Below are 21,245 nucleotides of genomic sequence, written 5' to 3'. Positions count from 1 at the left end.
AGGTTAAAGATAAACTGGTGATTGGCGATCTAGCCGTAGTGTGTGATTTTCCTGATGTGTTTCCGGAAGAGGTGAATGAATTACCGCCAGAGCGCGAAGTGGAGTTCTCGATTGATTTGGTACCTGGTACTAGGCCGATATCGATGGCTCCGTACCGTATGTCTGCTGTTGAGTTAACTGAATTGAAGAGTCAGTTGGAAGATCTGTTGGATAAGAAATTTATTCGTCCGAGTGTGTCACCGTGGGGTGCACCAGTGCTATTGGTTAAGAAGAAAGAAGGTACTATGAGGTTGTGTGTGGACTACAGGCAACTGAATAAAGTGACGATCAAGAATCGGTATCCTTTGCCGAGGATTGATGATTTGATGGATCAGTTGGTTGGTGCAAGTGTGTTCAGCAAAATAGATTTGAGATCTGGGTATCATCAGATCCGTGTGAAAACCGAGGATATTCAGAAGACTGCTTTCAGAACAAGGTATGGACATTATGAGTATTCTGTAATGCCTTTTGGTGTGACTAATGCGCCTGGAGTATTTATGGAGTATATGAATAGGATTTTCCATCCGTACCTAGACAAGTTTGTTGTGGTGTTTATTGATGATATTTTGGTGTATTCGAAATCTGAAGAAGAGCATGCTGAACATTTGAGAGTGGTTTTGGGAGTTCTACGAGAAAAGACGTTATTTGCTAAATTGTCCAAGTGTGAATTTTGGTTAGGAGAGGTGAGTTTTCTTGGTCATGTGATTTCAAGAGGTGGCGTTGCTGTTGATCCTTCTAAGATAGAAGCGGTATCTAAGTGGGAAGCTCCGAAGTCTGTTGCTGAGATTCGAAGTTTCCTTGGTTTGGCTGGTTATTATAGGAAGTTCATTGAGGGATTTTCTAAGTTGGCGTTACCGTTGACGATGTTGACTAGAAAGGGGCAAGCATTTGTTTGGGACTCAAAATGTGAAGAAGGGTTCCAAGAGTTAAAGAGAAGGTTGACTACTGCTCCTATTCTGATATTACCGAGTTCGTCGGAATCATTTGAGGTTTACTGTGATGCTTCATTGTTGGGTTTGGGAGGTGTGTTGATGCAGAATAAGCAGGTTATAGCTTATGCTTCGAGACAACTGAGGGTTCATGAGAGGAACTATCCGACGCACGATTTAGAGTTGGCGGCTGTGGTGTTTGTTCTGAAGTTATGGAGGCATTACTTGTACGGGTCAAGATTTGAGGTTTTCAGTGACCATAAAAGCTTAAAGTATTTGTTTGATCAGAAAGAGCTGAATATGAGACAGAGAAGATGGTTAGAGTTTCTGAAGGATTATGACTTTGGTTTGAATTACCATCCGGGTAAAGCAAACGTAGTGGCTGATGCATTGAGTCGGAAATCATTACATATGTCTATGCTAATGGTTAAGGAATTGGATTTAATTGAGCAGTTTAGAGACTTGAGTTTGGTGTGTGAAAGTACTCACAACAGTGTTAAATTGGGAATGTTGAAGTTAACAAGTGGTATTCTGGATGAGATCAGAGAGGGTCAGAAATCCGATGTGCTTTTGGTTGATAAGTTGACTTTAGTGAATCAAGGTCAAGGTGGCGAATTCAGAGTTGATGAGAATGATGTTTTGAAATTTGGTAATCGGGTGTGTATTCCGGATGTTATCGAACTTAAGAAGAGTATTCTTGAAGAAGGACATCGTAGTGGCCTGAGTATTCATCCTGGAGCTACGAAGATGTATCATGATTTGAAGAAGTTATTTTGGTGGCCGGGAATGAAAAGAGAAATTGCGAGTTTTGTTTATTCCTGTTTGACTTGTCAGAAGTCAAAGATTGAGCATCAGAAGCCGTCTGGGCTAATGCAACCGTTGGCTATTCCAGAGTGGAAGTGGGATAGTATCAGTATGGATTTTGTTTCTGGTTTACCGAGGACAAATAAGAATTTTGAAGCTATTTGGGTGATTGTTGACAGATTGACAAAGTCGGCTCATTTCATTCCGATTAGAATGGATTATCCGTTAGAGAGATTAGCTGAGTTGTATATTGAGAAGATTGTAAGTTTGCATGGTATTCCGTCGAGTATTGTTTCGGACAGAGATCCTAGATTTACATCGAAATTCTGGGAAGGTTTGCAGAAGGCTTTGGGAACTAAACTGAGATTGAGCTCTGCATATCACCCGCAGACTGATGGTCAGACTGAGAGGACGATTCAGTCATTGGAGGATCTTTTGAGAGCTTGCGTTTTGGAAAAGGGAGGTGCTTGGGATTGTTATTTACCTTTGATTGAGTTTATCTACAACAATAGTTTTCATTCGAGCATTGGTATGGCGCCGTTTGAAGCTTTGTATGGTAGGAGATGTCGGACACCTTTATGTTGGTATGAGTCCGGCGAGAGTGCTGTGGTTGGACCGGAGATTGTTCAACAGACTACAGAAAAGATTAAGATGATTCAGGAGAAGATGAGAATTGCTCAGAGTCGTCAGAAGAGTTATCATGACAAGAGGAGGAAATCACTTGAGTTCCGAGAGGGAGATCACGTGTTTCTTCGTGTTACTCCGATAACTGGGGTTGGTCGAGCTTTGAAGTCAAAGAAGTTGACACCTCGATTTATTGGTCCTTATCAGATTTTGGAGAGGATAGGGGAGGTAGCCTATCGTATCGCTTTACCGCCGTCACTTGCGAATTTGCATGAGGTTTTTCATGTGTCTCAGTTGAGGAGGTACATTCATGATCCGTCGCATGTGATCCAAGTAGATGATGTACAGGTGAGAGATAACCTGACTGTTGAAATATCGCCTATGAGGATTGAGGATCGAGAGTTGAAGCAATTGCGGGGTAAAGAGATTGCCTTAGTGAAGGTAGCTTGGAGAGGACCAGCAGGTGGCAATGTGACTTGGGAACTGGAGAGTCAGATGAAAGAGTCTTATCCAGAGTTATTTGCTTGAGGTATGTTTTCAAGGACGAAAACTCTTTTAGTAGGGGAGAGTTGTAACACCCCGAATTAAATAAGAGGATTATTTAATTAAGTTAATAATATATTTATTAATTTAATTAAATAAATTGAATTATTGGATTATTATTATTATTATTATTTGGAATAATAATTAGTGGAAAATATATAAGATGGAATATGGAAAAAGGGTTTTTGGTTGGTAAAGAGTTTTCACGTGAAAGCAGAGAAGCGATCGTGAAAGAGGCAGAGCAAGAGCAAAGGTTGAAGAACGGAAAAGCTTGAAGCTTAGAGATTGCCGGATTATCTCAGGTAAGGGGGGTTTATCGTCGTTTAATGGGTATTATAGATTAACATGTCATGGGTAGTGATAAACCGTTGAAGTGACCCTAATTGGGATGTTGAATGCTGAAATATTGTGATGAATAAGTTGTATTAAATCTGTAATTGAGTCCGTAATTGTGTGAGTCGTGTTCCCCCGAACGTATAGCTTTTTACGGAAATTGAATCGGAGGTCCGGAAGTCCTCCAACGGCGGAAAATGCGGAGAACTCTGCATTCTGCCTTGTGTTAGCGCAGGAACTGCTGTTTTGTCTGCGTTAACCGGTTAACCCAGGGCGTTAACCGGTTAACACTGTTATATTTTGTGGAAATGTGCTGTTTTGCCTGCGTTAACCGGTTAACCCAGGGCGTTAACCGGTTAACACTGTTGCGTTTTGCCAGAAAGTGTGTTTTGTCCTGCGTTAACCGGTTAACCCAGGGCGTTAACCGGTTAACACTGTTGGAAATTGGAAAAAATTGATATTTTAATGTTGTGAATCTAATTGGTTATTGGCCTATTGTCGTTAATTTTTATGAGTAACTTTGTTGAGTTTATGTTGTGAAGTGTTGATACAAATATGTTGATAAGTTGTGTTAAAGTTGTTGAAAATACTGAGTTGTAGGCTTGGTGAGCCAAAGTTGATTATAAGTTGATTATAAGTCGATTTTGTTGAAAACATTGTTGTATTGCTATTCTTATTAGGTTGTCGACAGTTTAAAGTCGTGTATGCCATGTACATTCATATGCATTAAGTCGGAGCTTTGCTCACACCACGTTGGCCTGGATTGGCAAAATTTTAAGTTGAAAGTTGAAGGCTTATGCCTTGATGCCCACTAAAATGGCAATGATTCTAAGTTGGGAGTTTTACTCCGATTGGTACCACATGCATGACGAGTCGAGTCTCATTTGAGTTGCATTTTCTGTTGTTATTGAGTATGATATTGGAGTTGATGTGCCGTTGCTGAATGTGTAAAATCTGATTTGGGTGATGAAACGTGTTAAATTACTTAGCATTACATGCTGATTTATAATGCTTATTGTATCGATTGAGGAACTCACCCTTACAACTATTTTTCAGGTAACGAGCAGTGATTGAGTAGAAGCTAGTGCTTGGAGTCTAGTGTAGTCTCCGTAGTGGGTCATGCTCTGATAGATGTAACATCGGGACGGGATGTTTTTAATTGTTGAATAATTTTTACATGTAATCTGTTATATGTTTTGAATGGTTGGTTGATTTTATCCGCTGCGAATTATGCAAAAATGTTATTTTGAATTAAATAATGAGCATGACTGGATTTTATGGTGAAATGTGTGAAGTGTTGTGTGACACCCTTGGTGCATAATTACTCTGATATATATTTATATTTGTTGTTTTTATTTAATATTTGGGGTATTTTAGAAGGGTGTTACATTTTGCGCCATTGAAATACACAAATGCAAGATGGTGATATGCATTCATTCTCTGGTTATTCCGTGTTTTATAGAAAACATGGGTTGAGAGACATTTTATTAATAAAAGTATAATGTCACTTTGGACCTTAGAAACCTTATCATGGCATCATGTCACTTTTCGGAGATGCATCTCCGGTTAAACCCTGGTTTTTTTATAAAAAAGGGTGTTTACGGATATACATATCTAAAAAGTCCCCTGATGTTTTTTTTTGTAATATGTATGAGCTTTATTTGGATATGCATATCCAAAATTTACCCTAAACCATAATCAAACCAGAACCTGTCTATGGATAAAAAAATGCAAACCATAAAATCTGTGAATTGAAATAGTCGACATTAACACCATAATTACTGAATATATATTACTTATGTATTAAATCGTATCAAGATTATATCGTTTACAACAATACATTCAACAAAAGTGTATCGATTACAATCTAAAATTTCTCAAAAGATGTATCACCACTTAAATCTACCATTGATTCCTCCTTCGTCTTTTCCTTATTTGATTCTCTTTCAAGCTCGCTCAATTTGGTGAACTCTTCCATTTTTTCCAAAAAGTGATATAACCAAGTTTCCACCTCTTTTATAGAATGCTTTTTCCACTCAAATGATGTGCTTGGTATAGTACACTCGGGTTTAAAATAAACCTCAACAAAATGTAGCGATTTTGAAAGCCACCCAATACACATGATGTGTTCGGAAGGATCTTTAGGTAGGACATTTCGAAGTGGGAAAAATGTCACCGAGAAACCATATCTTGTTAGATCGATACACATTATGTTATACGCACTTGACATAAGATGGCTCATTTTAGTGAAGTGCGTCCATTTTGACTTCGGTATGTGACCTCCAACACAAGGAATAAGAGCATCGTGAGTTGCATCAAAATGCTCTTTTTCCAGTTTAGCGATGTGTAGAATTCCATATGCCACAACAACTCTTTCAAAAGTTGTTGGCGGACAAGAAAGTGATTCCCTTCTACTCTACCGAGTAAGCCGGATACGGATGATAATCGCAATTACCACCACTCTTAACATTTACCATTTGTTGAATGTGTTTGTGCATAAAAAATGACATGAAGATGATTTTCGGTTCCGGTGGTGAATGAGGTGGTTTACTAGTATGAGCACCCTTGTATGCACTTTTTGAGATTTCGGTGTTGGAGAATTTGGGAAATATGAATCAACATGTTCGAAGTACGAAAGAGGCCGCTTCGTTGTATTGTCATCTTATGTCATTTTGACCTTTTTTAGGGGCACAAAAAATACAAATCCCGCTGAAAAAGTCTTCTCCATAGAAGTAACACCAATAATTTTCAGAAGGGGAAGTCTATACTTGTTGGTCTTATAAATTAAATCAATTATAAGGACAGTGAAAAATGTGTTGAACAACTTGATACTTTCGGGATGAGTCCAAAATATTTCACAAACACTGACTTTATCCTCACAAATTCTTTACCTATAAACATAATGGTTATCATCCAAAAGTTTCAAAAGTTGTTGCATTTCGGTTCTTGTACCTCTTATCGCCATGTTGTTTCAATAACGCGCATTATATATTTGTTTGATATTTGAAACACTTTTAGGTTTTTTCTGTGTAAAATCTGCAAGTATGTTTTTTGGCGCCACCCTAATTAAAGACGTTTCCGAAACAATTTCCTTCTCTTCCGATTTAAGACAACAACATACAATGGGATGATCGGCTAGTTCGATTTGTAAGACATGATTATGTAAATCAAAAATCACATTAAATTTCTATGTACCATCTACCTTACGGTATCCGCGTAATTTAAACAGACATTCACATTTTCTTGATTCGGCGTCATCACGTTTCAACTTCCGAATCAGTGGAACTTATGTGCCATTTCTCTCACATCTCATAGTTACAAATGTTTGCCTTCTATTAGAACCACTGTCGGGCCTTCTGATTACAATGTCAAACCTAATTTTTTTGGCCTCCATGCGGACCCATTCAAGCATATGTTCACGAGCAGTAAATAGTTGTTCATTTCTAATTTGTTAACAAACATCTAACTCGACATCAATCATTCTAGCACCCGATTTAACATCATTCTTAACCTTATCCGATTTTACTTCATTACTTACAACAACTTTGGTAAACATATATGGGTGCACCATATCTAATACAAATAAAAACAAAAAAACGGTTAAAAAAATTCACAATAACAGGCAACTTTGGAGATGCATCTCCGAAATAGATAGCAGGTGAACTCGAATATGCATCTCCAGGCGTAACGTTCATTTTCCAGCTCAACAAAAAGATTAATGCAAACAATGAGGTATAAAATGAATGAACTTTACCTTAAATTACAACTTTTTTTGCTTCCTTTGATGTGATAAAACATAAGAATGATAATTGGAGTCGAAAAGTTGATTGAAAATGAATTTTTTTTAAGAGTTTTAGGTTATGGTGTGTGAAAGAGATGATCATGCAAGGTGGTCATATATTCAATTTTCCGCTTGAGATTTTCAGAGATGCATCTCCAAAAATATTACTGAATGGTTAAATGATAAATCATCTTAATGAAAGTGTTGTTTAAATGTCTTCAGGAGTCATTTTAGAGATGCATCTATGAATTCACACCAAATTTTTTGACAAATGCATCTCCGAATTAAGTTTTGGTAAAAAATGACTTTAGCCCGTTTGTATATGCATTTCCGAAAAAATCTGAAGATGTTTTTTAGTTTTCAAAGGTGCAACCTAGTTATAAGGGTGATAAAAGAAATTGCCTTCGGGTGTTCTCTTTATGTGAACATTCTATGTGGGCAGTACCATGATTCAACATTTCCAAGTTAACATGTTGAGTTGTGAGACCTCTTATCTTTTCTCATGAGTGGTTGTTAATGTCAACAGAATTATTAACAATAATTATCTAATTATTAGAAATAATTTTGTTGAGATTGTACATTTATTTGTAATAGTTATTTTCTTAATTAACATAATTAGTTGTAAATGTACCTATGACAGTTTAGCTAATTTAGTGAGTTGAAATTCAACCTGACAGCTTGTAACTACACTATTTATATCATAGATCAGAATGGAAAACATATACAGTTTTTTGAACAAATCTTTCTGAGTTAACATGGTATCAACCTAGGTTAAACTCCAAGAACCTAGTCTGTTTTTTTTTCACGATCTTGTTTCACTTTTATTCTTGTTCTCGTTTTTTCTCTTGTTTTTCGTGCAATTCCTCGTTCTTGTTCAATTCCTATTTCCATAGCTCCATGTCTACCAAAAATCATGAAGTCCTGTTGGTTCGTGTTAATGGCAAAAACTACTCACCTTGGGCATTCCATTTCGAGATTTTCGTCACAGGAAAAGATTTGTGGGGTCATGTTGATGGCAACACTCCAACCCCTGACAAAGACAAAGATAAAGTTGCACATGTCAAATGGATAGTCAAAGATTCTCAAGTCATGTCCTGGGTCCTAGGTTCTGTTGATCCCAACATTGTCCTGAATCTTCGACCTTACAAAACAACAGCCACAAGGTGGAATTATTTGAAGAAACTCTACAATCAGAACAACACCACTCGAAGATTCCAGCTTGAACACGACATAGCTCTCTTTAAACAGGATAGTCTCTCCATCTCTGATTTTTACTCTCAATTCATGAATTTGTGGGCTGAATACACTGATATAGTTTATGCAGACTTGGCTCCTGAAAGTCTAAGTTATGTACAATTTGTTCATGAAACTACTAAACGAGATCAATTTCTTATGAAATTGAGATCTGAATTTGAAGGCATTCGATCCAATCTCATGCACATAAACCATGTACCATCATTGGATGCGTGTTTCAATGATCTGTTACGTGAAGAACAACGTCTCCTTACGCAGTCCAACATTGAAGATAAAAAATTATCTACTGTTCCAGTGGCATATGTAGCAAGAGTAAAATCAAGAAGTCATGACACGAGTGCTATTCAATGTTTCTGTTGCAAGTAATTGGGACATTATGCTTCAAACTGCCCAAAATATTTTTGCAACTATTGCAAAAAAGATGGACATATTCTTAAGGAATGCCCAATAAGGCCACCAAAGAGAAATGTCACAGCTTTTACAGCCTCAGTTGATTCATCTATTCCTAACAATTCAGCCAATCCAGCACCGGTTCAACAAAATGCTTATACTACTACTTCAACGGTGACCCCTGAAATGGTTCAACAAATGATCGTTTCAGCATTCTCTGCTCTAGGATTCTCAGGTAAATCCTCTTCCTCTTGGTACTTTGATTCGGGGGCTTCCAACCACATGACCAGCAATGCCCAATTTCTTACTAATGTCAAAAAATATTTTGGAAATCTCAAGATACATACTGCTGATGGAAATCAATTGCCTATCACAGTCACTGGTGATATTTCTTCATCTCTAACAAATGTTTTTATCTCTCCTGGTCTCACTAGTAATCTCATTTTAGTTGGTCAATTAGTCGAGAATGATTGTCAAGTACAATTCTCACAATCTGGTTGTCTTGTGCAGGACCAACAATCAGGGAAGATAATCGCGAAGGGGCCTAAAGTTTGACGTCTTTTCCCAATTCAGTTCTCACTACCTCCAAGTCTTTCTTTACCTTTAGTTTCATGTAACTCTGCTATTGTTGATTACCAAGTGTGGTATAAGCGTCTTGGACATCCAAACGCAAATGTACTTCATGACTTGCTAAAATCTAATTTTCTTAGAAATAAACACATTCCTTCTCTTAATTCTGTTCATTTTGATTGTATTCCTTGTAAGCTTCGTAAAAGTAAAAATTTTCCTTTTCCAACACATCAGTCTAATGTAACCTAACTTTTTGATATCATCCACAGTGATGTTTGGGGCATGGCACCAGTTATATCTCATGCTAATTATAAATATTTTGTAACTTTTATTGATGATTATAGTCGTTTCACATGGGTCTATTTTTTACGATCAAAAGATGAAGTCTTTTCCACTTTCAAATTTTTCCATGCTTATGTTCAGACCCAATTTTCTTCGAAAATAAAAATATTACGCTCTGACAATTGAGAGGAATACATGTCACATTCATTTCAGGAATATTTGCAATCCAATGGAATTATATCTCAAAGGTCATGCCCCTCAACTCCACAATAAAATGGAGTAGCGAAAAGAAAAAACCGCCATTTGCTCGATGTTGTCTGCACCCTTTTGTTGGAGTCTCATGTGCCTTCACGATATTGGTGTGAAGCCCTTTCCATCGTTGTCCATCTTATAAACAGAATGTCATCTCCATCAATAGGTAACGAATCCCCTTTCATTCGGTTATATGGTCACCCACCAAATTATTCCACTCTTCGTATCTTTGGTTGTGTGTGTTATGTTCATCTTACTCCACAAGAACGCACCAAGCTCACTGCACAATCAGTTGAATATGCTTTTCTCAGATATTTTCCTCATCAAAAGGGCCTTCTATGTTATGATCCTAACCTTCGTAGGATTCGTGTATCTAGAAATGTCATTTTTCTAGAAAATATTTATTTTTTGCATCACATCATGACCTCGTCTCTTATCCCGTTTCTGTTTTGCCATTGTTTTCTAACGCTCATTCAGGTCAACAATCTTCTAAACCTCTCTTGACTTATAAAAGACGCACTGTCACTCAAAATCAACCAATGGATGGGCCCCCTCAAGATATTTCCTTGGTTGCTGGTCCAGTAGAAGAAGAATCAGAACCAGCTCCTCTACGACGCAACTCGCGCGATAAAAAGCCCCCATAAAGGTATATCAATTGCATGACAATATCTTTATCTTCTATTCCTATTCCTTCATCTAATAAACAGACCATGTAGAATGATTGTTGGCAGAAATCTATTGAAACAGAACTCCTTGCCATGGAAGAAAATCAAACTTGGGATATAGTGCCATGTCAACCTTTAGGCAGCAAGTTTGTGTTCTCCATAAAGTTGCGTTCAGATGGATCCATAGATTGATACAAGGCTCGTTTAGTTGTGCTTGGACATAAGCAAGAATATGGACTTGACTATGAGGAGACGTTTACTCCGGTTGCCAAGATGATAACCGTACGCACTATTCTTGCTATTGCTGCGTCACAAGCTTGGCCACTACATCAAATGGATGTTAAAAACGCATTCCTCCATGGTAATCTTCAGGAGGAAGTTTACATCAAACTTCCTAATGGTATGCCTACACTTTCACCTATTACTGTTTGCAAACTAAAACGCTCTTTATATGGATTGAAACAGGCACCAAGAGTTTGGCTTGAAAAGTTTTGATCAACACTACTTGGTTTTGAATTCAATCAAAGTCAATATGATCCATCTCTTTTCCTACAAAGGACTCCTAGAGGCATAATAGTGTTTCTTGTTTATGTGGATGACATTGTCGTGACAGGTTCTGATCAAGATGCTATTTCTAGAATCAAACACTTGCTGCATTCAACTTTTCAAATGAAAGAGTTAGGCTATCTCACTTATTTCTTGGGTTTGGAGGTGCATTATCATCATGATGGTGTTTTTCTAAATCAACAAAAGTATATTCAAGACTTGGTCCAACTAGCTGGACTCACAAATGCAACCCCTGTAGACACTCCCATGGAAGTTAATGTTAAATATAGAAGTGATGAAGGTTACCTTCTTGATGATCCCACTCAATATCGTAAATTGGTAGGAAGTCTTATCTATGTAACTATCACTCGCCCATATATTTCTTTCGCTGTACACACAGTTAGTAAGTTCATGCAAGCTCCACGGCATTTCCATTTTTCAGCGGTACAACGAATCGTTAGATACCTCCTTGGCACCCCAAAGCATGGTTTATTTTTTTCCTGTTGATTCATCAATCAAACTCCAAGCATATAGTGATGCTGATTGGGCCGGATGTCCAAATACAAGAAAATCTACTACTGGCTGGTGTATGTTCCTAGGGAATGCTCCTATTTCATGGAAATGTAAGAAACAAGATTCAGTCTCAAAGTCGTCCACTGAAACAGAATATCGTGCAATGTCTGCCGCTTGTTCTGAAATAATATGGTTGCGAGGTCTTCTTACTGAGCTTGGATTCTCTCAACAACAACCAACTCCGCTTCATGCTGACAATACCAGTGTCATTCAGATTGCAGCAAATCCAGTTTACCATGAGCGGACGAAACACATCGAAGTTGATTGTCACTCTATTCGGGAAGCCTATGATAGAAGAGTCATCAATCTACCACATGTCTCAACATCTGTTCAAATAGTTGACATTTTCACTAAAACCTTAACACGTCGGCGACACAATTTTCTGCTTGGCAAATTGATGCTCGTAGATTTATCAACATCAATTTGAGGGGGGATGTCAACAGAATTATTGGCAATAATTAGCTAATTATTTTGTTGAGATTGTACATTTATTTGTAATAGTTATTCTCTTAATTAACATAATTAGCTGTAAATGTACCTATGACAGTTTAGCTAATTTAGTAGGTTGAAATTCAACCTGACAGCTTGTAACTACACTATTTATATCATAGATCAGAATGGAAAAATATACAGTTTTTTGAACAAATCTTTCTGAGTTAACAGTTAGCTCTGAATTTGTCATGTTTATTGCAGATTACTATTTTGTCAAATTAGCCTGCACTTGTTATTCAGATAAAGCATGTAACACAAAAATGGTATATTCAACATTGAATCTAACACAACCAAGACTCAGAATACAGAGAGAACATGCAATTTTATTATACATATCACGGTTAAGATCTTAGTCTGTATTGGATGTACATCACACATTCAGAAAACTAACTTAACTCCAACATTACCTACAATAAATAAAGGTATAGAATTGCCTCAACAATAAAAAAATAATAAATATGTAAATTACATCTGGGTCAAGCCAACCCATGATTGTTATCAGTTAGTCCAAGGCGAGGAAGACAGAGACATCCACAGCTACGCTTATCGCACCCAAGATACAGAATCGATTTCATCCCTTGCCGCTTTATATAGCTCCAGCCTTTTCGCACACTGTAGTCTCCTTTCCATCAATGCAGGATCTTCGTCCAACATTTGAGATAGATGTTTACCCTATACCAGGTAAAATCATATCAAGGATATATTGAAACTATGTAAGAAAAGTGCATAATAATGTCCAAAAATTTAAAAAGTATTGGATATAAACACATCTAACAATAAACATCATAGTAGTGGAAGAGAAAGAGAAAACAGACCTCTTTCTTCCCAATTTGTGAGTAGAAATGGTTAAGCAAAGACTGTTTTGCTTGTCTGACCTGACAATAAACAACAGCCTTTGGAATTGAGTTCCTGAGCGTGTCTGCCACCAATCCTATGTAAGACGAGACATTTGATGCAATTCTCCTGAAATGACCTTCTGCATATCGATCTACATTTGAGGGAGCAGGACTTCCAGCTTTCTCCACTTCCTGAGGTAGTCTCCGGAAGAAATCCACAGTGAGATACGAAGATTCCATATCTACAAGCCGGAGAGTTGTCTTCTTACTTTCTCCACGAAACCTTTCTAAAGCCTCATTTGCTGCAGCAGCTAGTTCAGCTTGGAAAGTTGGGAATCGCCTCAGTTCCTGCTCAAACACATGTTAGTATTTGCATAAACTGTCACTTCATGAACAAGGTATGTACAAAATATACTCCTGAAAGTTACCTGAGTTTCAGCTATTGATTTTCTCACAAGTTCTTTTAAGACAAAATTAACCTACAGAAAAATCAAGATCAGCCAGCTCATTTCTTTAGCTGTCACATGAAAATAAAAAATCAGAGAAGACAACAAGACTGCTTACAGCATCTACTGAAGCTTCAGCTGGGCCTTTAAAGTAACCAAGAGCCCCCTCAATCAGGCGCCTGTAACCTTGCTCTGGGGCAATCAAGTGAGGCTGATAACCATCCGACTCTGACACGACTTTCCTTACATTCTGGAGAGAAAGATGATGATCAAATGGAAGCTTTCGTAATGCAGAGGGAAGCTGGTTGTCAAAGACATTATATATCCTGTCACCTCCTGGCCGCCTAAAATTTGAAAGAAATTTGTGTCAACACGAAGACCTATCAACCAGTTCATCAGTGATAACAAACTTACATCCAAAACAATCATTTCAATTTGCCTCGGCTAAACTTGTTTTACCTTATGCATTGGGAAAACTGCACCAAAGGTTCCTTTTAGTGAAAATAGTTTTTATTCAGAAAAAGTGTAGAACAGACAGACCGTTTAACATTTCAGCTAGTACACAATATTTCATCATCGTGTTATAGTTTAACATAGAACAAGTTCAGACAAAGAACTAGGTAGTATAAAGAGAGGAAATAGCACTATTGCAAGATTGCAAGACTTTAGGCATTTCAGTGATTGAAATACAATGTAAAACCATTCCCCTGCAGCTTAAGCATTTGGGTTTGTGAGTTCAAGAAATGGCATCAGAGCCTTTAAGACAACCTGTGTTTAGAGCTTCATTCTACCCATTCTTCCAATTAGAAATAATTTTCAGCACAATATGGTGAGTGAGTCTATGTATATTCATTCACCCATACTTCAAACTCAAAGGGATCTTCTGTGAGAGCACGTGTTAGAAATATATAATATAAACACCTACCATTTAGCTTTTGGGGTTGCAAGTTTAGGTTAGGACATTTGGGACACAGGGCAAGTATTTTTCTGCTTTGTCTGCATTCAACTTGTGCAAGACAAAGCAGACGCTGCTCCATTAGGAGCGTGAAGGAGAACTACTGCAAGTCTTACACGTTAAGAGTCCCACAGTGGATGAGAGATGTCTTAAGCATACATCTATAAGTGAAGGCAATCCTCACCTTACAAGCCGGTTTTGTAAGGTTGAGTGCTTCACCTAAATTCTAAGACTTAATTTAGTGATGGAACAATAGAATTGTTAAGAAAATGAAGAACGGAGTTACATTCTTGAAAAAACAAATGCATCTCAAGATTTTGGCTGTGATACCATCAAAATCCATGCCAAGGTAGCTGCAATATCAAACACAATGCAAATGAGCATTCGACCTCCACAATGCAATGCCCTACCTGTCTACCACATACGAACTGCTATTTGACATGATTAACTATACTATTGTGATGCATATGAAATTTCTATTTTTAAAGGATGATCATATATTCCATGTTACAGCTTCACAGTTTGTGTTTACATCCCCTATCCCACCTTGATAGGACATAGCATTGTCCAGTTTGAGAAAACGGCATAAAAATAGAAAGCAACGAAGATATTTACCCTCCATCTAAATGCTCCTTGAATATTCTTTCAAATGCTCGGCAAAGTTCCAGGATAGTGTATAGTTGGGCCTGAAACAGATGGTAACGTTCAGCAAATATTCCACAAGACATCAGAATAAGAACCTTACCCTTAAAAAGAAATCATCAAAATTACAAGCCACACACCCCAGCATCAAGAGCAATGGGTCTCCCAAGATGATCCATCTCTGATTCAAGTTCCTCAATGCTTTTGTTAATTAAAGAAGTTATACTAGGTATCCTTGCTCTAATTACCGACTCCAAGTGCTACAAAAATAAGCTCACGTGATTAAGATGATAATCCATCTCATAAAAGAGATTAGACAAGAACACACTTAAGAGGGAAACCTTGGAGAGAAGCTTTGCAAGGTATTCTGAACCCATTTTATTGGCCAAGTGCCCATAATCAGGACTGGTTGCAAAATATTCACGCTCCTTGCGTCTAGCAACAATCATATCAACATTTTTATTGATATCTGCCTGAGACCGATTTACTATGCCAACCCAGGGATGTTGCAGATGGTAAGATCTTCCCTCCAGGACCTTGAGGGAATAAAAGTTGATAAGATGAACCAATAAGTTACATGATTTTAAAGGTGTATTTCAAATATGAACATTAAAGGAACAGGAATCACACAAACAAGAGGAGGAGAGAAAAAGTACATCCAAAGCATTTGTTCCTTTGTCCATCAAATCTAGCTTTGTCAACACTCCAAATGTTCTTTCACCTAGAGTGGTCATTAGACCAGAATTTAAGGCCAAAACTATGAACCAGCAAATAAATTATTAGCCATTCAGAAAAGCATTAAAAAAGTACCTGTGGGATCAACTTCCTTGGCAAGTTTAATAGCATCAGAAGTTGCTATGTCTTGATTGGCTGGAGATATTGCTAGAATGATGGAATTAGGCTGTTGAGAATAAAGCAATCGAAAAGAGAAAATATTAACCCTTGGGGTGAACCACAGAATTAGGCTGTTGAGAATAAATCAAATATGAACCTTTAGGGTACACCTCATACAGTAATTTTTTTAAATATCAATAAGGAAACCAAAAAGCTTATCTATCATCAATAGAAATATAGAGAAAGGAACGCTAATTAAATAATAGATAGTTCAAGCTGTTAGCCTACAAACTAAATGAAAAAGAAAATGAAGTAATATATCAATACAAAAGAAATGTGCTATCGTCTCAGAAAAAAGAAAAAAAAGATCGTCTAATATTTCATTAAAAAGAAAGGCAACTGGGCGAAATCCAAGAGGTTGTGATAGGACTGAAGCAGTACCCTGAAGAGCAACAAAAATATCACAAACAACTTACTGATTCTAAAGTTCTAAAAGAAATGAGAAAGTTGACATTTAGATTAATTTACTTTTACCCATTCAATCATGTCAAACAAAATAGGTTTATCATGCAGAGGTGTCAGAGAAGGGCAGACAAAGGGAGGTGGGAGATAGAGGTGCAAAGTAAGATAAAACACCTGTATAGATGGAAGGGGCATTGCAAAACAGATGTGTGTCTGTTAGAAACTATGGAAAACAGCTATAAAATATGTGATTTACTGGCAGTTGGAACCAAGGTTTTTTTAATTGAGAGAGGATAGCCTTAACAATCTTTTTGGGCACTCTCAGCCACGTTTGAGGATCGTGCCCTTTTGACATCCTATGGTATACCTTTCTTGATTTCTAAATAACAATATGTGATTTATGTTGAATTTATAATGAATATGAATCAATGTTATTCAAAATTGATTGTTAAGCTTTCTCTAAGGAATTATGACCGGACATATTTATTTCACAATATGCGTAAGGCACAACATTGAATCACATCATGATGTAAAAATCATAGTAGCTGATAGCTGCTCCATCACAATAGAATAAATTCAATACAAGCACTATTCACCGCTGCTGCCTACTCGGGGTGGTTGTCTAGGTCAGGGCAAGCTTCTAAGTTCAATGAGTGTTAAAATCCAAAGTTCTATAATCCAATTGAGATACACGCAAGCTGATTGCAATCACACAAATATATATAAAATTTATATTGAAGACGTTATTTAACCTTCTCAACATAAGATCGGACCATAGCTTCAATGTCTTGAACAATACTCTCAGACTGTCCCTCTGAAAAAGAGATGAATATTTAGCTTCTAAAAATCATCATTTCATCCAATTAACTGATTTTTAATTAGCAAAAGCAATTAAATACAAATCATACCTACAGCCACTTTAGTCAGACCAGGTAAATCAATCAAGGTTAGGTTGACAACTGTTCCAAAAAACAAAAACAAGAAGCTTTAAGTCAAAGCTGTTTTAGTCTCATTAGGGTGCCATATAATACTGCGAAGGAATACATGCCTGAATACACTTAGTAATTATAAAATTATATCAACCACAATAATGAATTGTTCTGTTCCGCAACCTCCAAAATAGACAAATAGCTGCAATGATGCTGACTTATAAAATCTTATACGTTTTGTAGTTATTTAATGTTTAGAAAACTAGTAGCTCTCATATCATTAGTTTTTAAGTAAAAAGAAGTTGAAACTAAATTTACTGCAAATATGGTCTAAAGATAACCAGGTTTTGTTCTCAAATGCTGATATTTGAGTACAAGTCAAAACGAGGTAAAAGAGAGAAAGACCCTTGACAGGAAAATATATGTTTGATAATTTGATGTGATATAATACAATACACTAACCTAGTGCAACCATTTTGATCCTATTTTTATCAATAATTAGGCCAAGTACTTCTAGTACTAAATACAAATACTACAATAACTCTAATAATATTCAAACATAAGACAATAGTAGTTATTTGAAAACAAAATTTAGAAAAGCTAAATATATGTAAAACTAGTTCAAATCTATACTATGTGATCAACTTAAATTTACATAACAGACTCTCTTGCTTTAAAATCTCACAAAAAAAGGAGGCTACAACAGATGAAACATACCATTCGGGGAATAGATACTGAGATGAATAGGAATAGGAGATATTTGTTTTGTCTTCCCTGTTACTCGATCAGTTTCATCCTGAATTTCCTGGCGGACCAAGGCTGCAATGGGAAAACCAGATTGTAGTGAATAACATCTATATATTCTGACGCAAACATAAAAAGGGTCAACTGAATAGAAAATCCTAAAAACGGTAAACTATAGGCAGTGTAAAAGTTATCACATGATAAATTGCTAGCCAGTGACGAGGTGTTGGCGCTTGAGATGTGTTTAGAGACAAATTGACTAGAACCCCTAAAAAATCAAATATATTGGACATCTTAAAATTGAATTTTGATCATTACAATAGTAGGAATAGAATACACTAAGAAAGCCATAACAGGCGCATAGTATAAAGCCGAAGAAAAGGGTTCGGGTGGCAGAAGAACAACCTAATCATTGACATTAAAAGAATAGCATCAATGTCAAAATGTCAAATAGATAATGCTCAATAAAGTTGACACAAGAAGAGCACAACAAGTACAGTAGTTAAATAGTTTGGTTTAGTGCGAGAACCGGCTACACTCAAATTTAGACACTATAAACATAGAATATAGTAACAAGCATGAATAATTCTTTTACAGAAAAATCACAAGAAAATAGAAGCTGTCCTATGATTAGTTAAAACAGGCAATTTCCCAGTGTATGTATGGAGGGTTACTGTCATACCAAAATCAGTGAACTTTCTCCTTGGCTGATGAAGAAACTCGGCATACTCTTGTGTCCCACTTTCCATCTTATGCAACTGCAACACCAATGGACGCCTTGTCACAATCCCTACAATGCATTCACACCAAAAAACAAACATGGGCCAAACTGTAATTACTAACTTGAGGAAAAAATGAGAAAAATGTCAAAGAAAACGAGAAAAAAAAAAGTTAAACCTGATCCTCTAGGCAGAAAGTCACGACCAACAATGCTTTCCAAAACTGAAGACTTACCTGAACTCTGCTCAAGTTTCAAAAGAAATTAAGAAAGAAAAAGAGATTTAGACAAGCCAGTACACAAAAATGGGAGGAAAAAAAACCATTCCCTAAAATTAGATCTTTTTTTCTACAACCCAAGGCCCAACAAACAAATTTCAAGAACTATATGGCTGAAAAACCAAAAAAACTCCAACCCGCAACTAATAACCAAATAATGAAAAATCCAATTGCTAAAAAAATGCAATAATAAACTTAAAATTTTCTCAAATTCTACTAAAATATTCTCATGCCCATAACACCAGGTTTTTTAAAACAATCTCGAGCTCTAACCAGAATAATGTTCTTGAGCCCAACCCTACTTAAAAGACAACGAGACCTAAAATGTTCACAACTACACCGATAGTCACATTAGATAAACTTCAAGTCCCATGAGTACTCTACATGCTACTCAAAATTTATTCTCCTAACATGAAATCAACTTCTGCAGCTCAATTTTTCCAAAAGTTGTACCGTTTAGTCTCTATAAACTTATAAGAAAGTTAAGAAACAAACTTGCATATTTAAGTCAAAAATCCATTATGAGCAAAATGTTAATCATGAAAAAGTAGACAAAAACAAAAAGGAAAAGTATTCAACCCCAACCTACCCAGAAAACAAAAATGGAAAAACAATCCAAAATTGAAACCTAGTTCATTGGTTTGGGCAAATGGAAAAACAATCCAAAATTGAAACCTAGTTCATTGGTTTGGGCAAATCGGAATCCAAATCAAATCATGGTGTTTAGGTTGGGCATTTTTTTAGTTCGACCAAAAACCGAAGCAAACCAATGAAACTCAATGTTAATTGGTTCGGTCCGTTGACCGAACAAACCATAATTAATTTGTATAGTTTATATAATCATTATCTATAAAGTATTCAACTTTTAGAAGAAAAAAATGAAGCGCCATTTGTGACATTCACAACCTATATGGAGACACAAAAACTAATCATTTTATATTGTTATGGAAAATTAGTTGATGTAAATTAGATACTTTTTAAAAATATTTTTGCACATTTGTTTCAAATCAAATTCAAAACCAACCCGTTATTTTTCAGTTTGGTTTAGTTTGAGCTTTATCATAAAAATGTGCAAATCCAATTCAAACCAATCCATATATTTTTCATTGGTTCGGGTATGGGATTCTCTCAAAACCAAACCAAACCTACCCGCAAACCCCACTCCAATTGAAACCAGCTCAAATTTTACAAAAAGATGGCTATATATTCTTTTCCTCCTATAAAGTTTACAAATTTTCAAGTTTAGTCCCTACCTAAATTTTGTTCAAAATTAGTTTTATTTTACTTTTACAGGACTGAATTTTTAGCCTCACTTAAAATAGTATATGAGGCTAAAAATAAATAAAATATGTATAACACTAAACTTCAAAGGCCTTAATTTATAACCACTTACAACATATTTAACCAAAAAAAAAAATATATATATATATATATATATATATAAAATAAGCAATTCAGCACCACATCAAGTAAAATAAACACATGATACAAAAAAAAAGAGGTTAAACTTGAAAGCATTGAAATATTGAAGAGTTGAAATGAAAGAGAAGAACGAACCTGTCCACCAACAACAGCAACAGTAGGAAGAGCTTCCCAGAGAGAAGAGAAGGAGCTACCATCATCGCCGCCATAGTCACCAAGCACAGTACAAGCTCTCTGGATTCTGTTCACCAACCCAATCAAGCTCTCCATAGTTGTCATTTTGTGTATAAAACCAAAACCCTAGATTCTCAGAATTGAGTAGATGAAAACGACGACGTAGAACGCGAACTACAAGCCAAGCGAATCGATTTTCTAAGAAAGGTCAAGTGGTAGTCAACGTTTGAAGTGGAGAGTGAAGAGCATAGAGGGTGATAATACGCACCGTTTTGATGCTCTTTTCGCTTTAACGAAAGGATATACCATGGAGTTTCTGTATTTGAAATTTCGAAATTCGAGTGACGTTGTTGGCGGGGTCCACGTTGCTTTTGTTCTTTTCGCGGTTTTGTTTCGAACGTTCGATTGTGATTGGGACCCGTGGTGAGGACCAACGGATAGATATTGAGGTATGGTGTTTTTTTTGTTGTTGTCATATCAAACATAAAGTTACATAGAAATATTCATGGGAAAATTGTAATCCTCATTTTAATTTTTATTTTGGAATTTAAAAAATAGTAAACATGTTTTTTGAAATTTCAGAAAATCTTTTAAAATGTTGATAGGATAATCTCTTTAATATAAATATCACAGAAGAAATTTATAAAATAAATAGTATATTTTTTGTTTCATCAAAATAGTTTCGTATTGTATGAAAAGTGAAATTAATGGTAATTACAATATCTATA

General features: G+C 36.3%; 1 protein-coding gene across 1 annotated transcript; it reads right to left on the bottom strand.

The window, feature by feature from the left end:
* Positions 1 to 12,380: 12,380 nt before the first annotated feature.
* Positions 12,381 to 20,867, bottom strand: LOC127127894 (phragmoplastin DRP1E). Its single transcript, XM_051057171.1, has 15 exons — positions 20,479 to 20,867; positions 18,823 to 18,886; positions 18,608 to 18,715; positions 17,899 to 18,000; positions 17,161 to 17,211; positions 17,005 to 17,066; positions 15,767 to 15,857; positions 15,613 to 15,677; positions 15,298 to 15,492; positions 15,097 to 15,216; positions 14,930 to 15,000; positions 13,478 to 13,703; positions 13,342 to 13,392; positions 12,893 to 13,261; positions 12,381 to 12,749 (listed from the first exon to the last, which is right to left on the bottom strand). The coding sequence occupies exons 1-15, from the start codon at positions 20,620 to 20,622 to the stop codon at positions 12,621 to 12,623; spliced, it is 1,848 nt and encodes a 615-aa protein (XP_050913128.1). The 5' UTR covers positions 20,623 to 20,867; the 3' UTR covers positions 12,381 to 12,620.
* Positions 20,868 to 21,245: the final 378 nt, after the last annotated feature.

This window comes from Lathyrus oleraceus, chromosome 3 (genome assembly GCF_024323335.1).
Source record: "Lathyrus oleraceus cultivar Zhongwan6 chromosome 3, CAAS_Psat_ZW6_1.0, whole genome shotgun sequence".
Taxonomy (NCBI): Eukaryota; Viridiplantae; Streptophyta; class Magnoliopsida; order Fabales; family Fabaceae; genus Lathyrus; species Lathyrus oleraceus.
Note: the sequence above shows the minus strand (reverse complement) of the source record. Positions and strands in the feature narration are given on the sequence as shown.

What these genes read in the sequence shown, in the direction of transcription:
- LOC127127894 (XM_051057171.1), bottom strand. Translation starts at nt 20,622, where the DNA reads ATGACAACTATGGAGAGCTTGATTGGGTTGGTGAACAGAATCCAGAGA. An exon ending in CAAGGAAGTTGATCCCACAG is followed by an intron (nt 15,678 to 15,766) that starts GTACTTTTTTAA and finishes TGACCACTCTAG; the next exon opens with GTGAAAGAACATTTGGAGTG. An exon ending in AAGGAACAAATGCTTTGGAT is followed by an intron (nt 15,493 to 15,612) that starts GTACTTTTTCTC and finishes TATTCCCTCAAG; the next exon opens with GTCCTGGAGGGAAGATCTTA.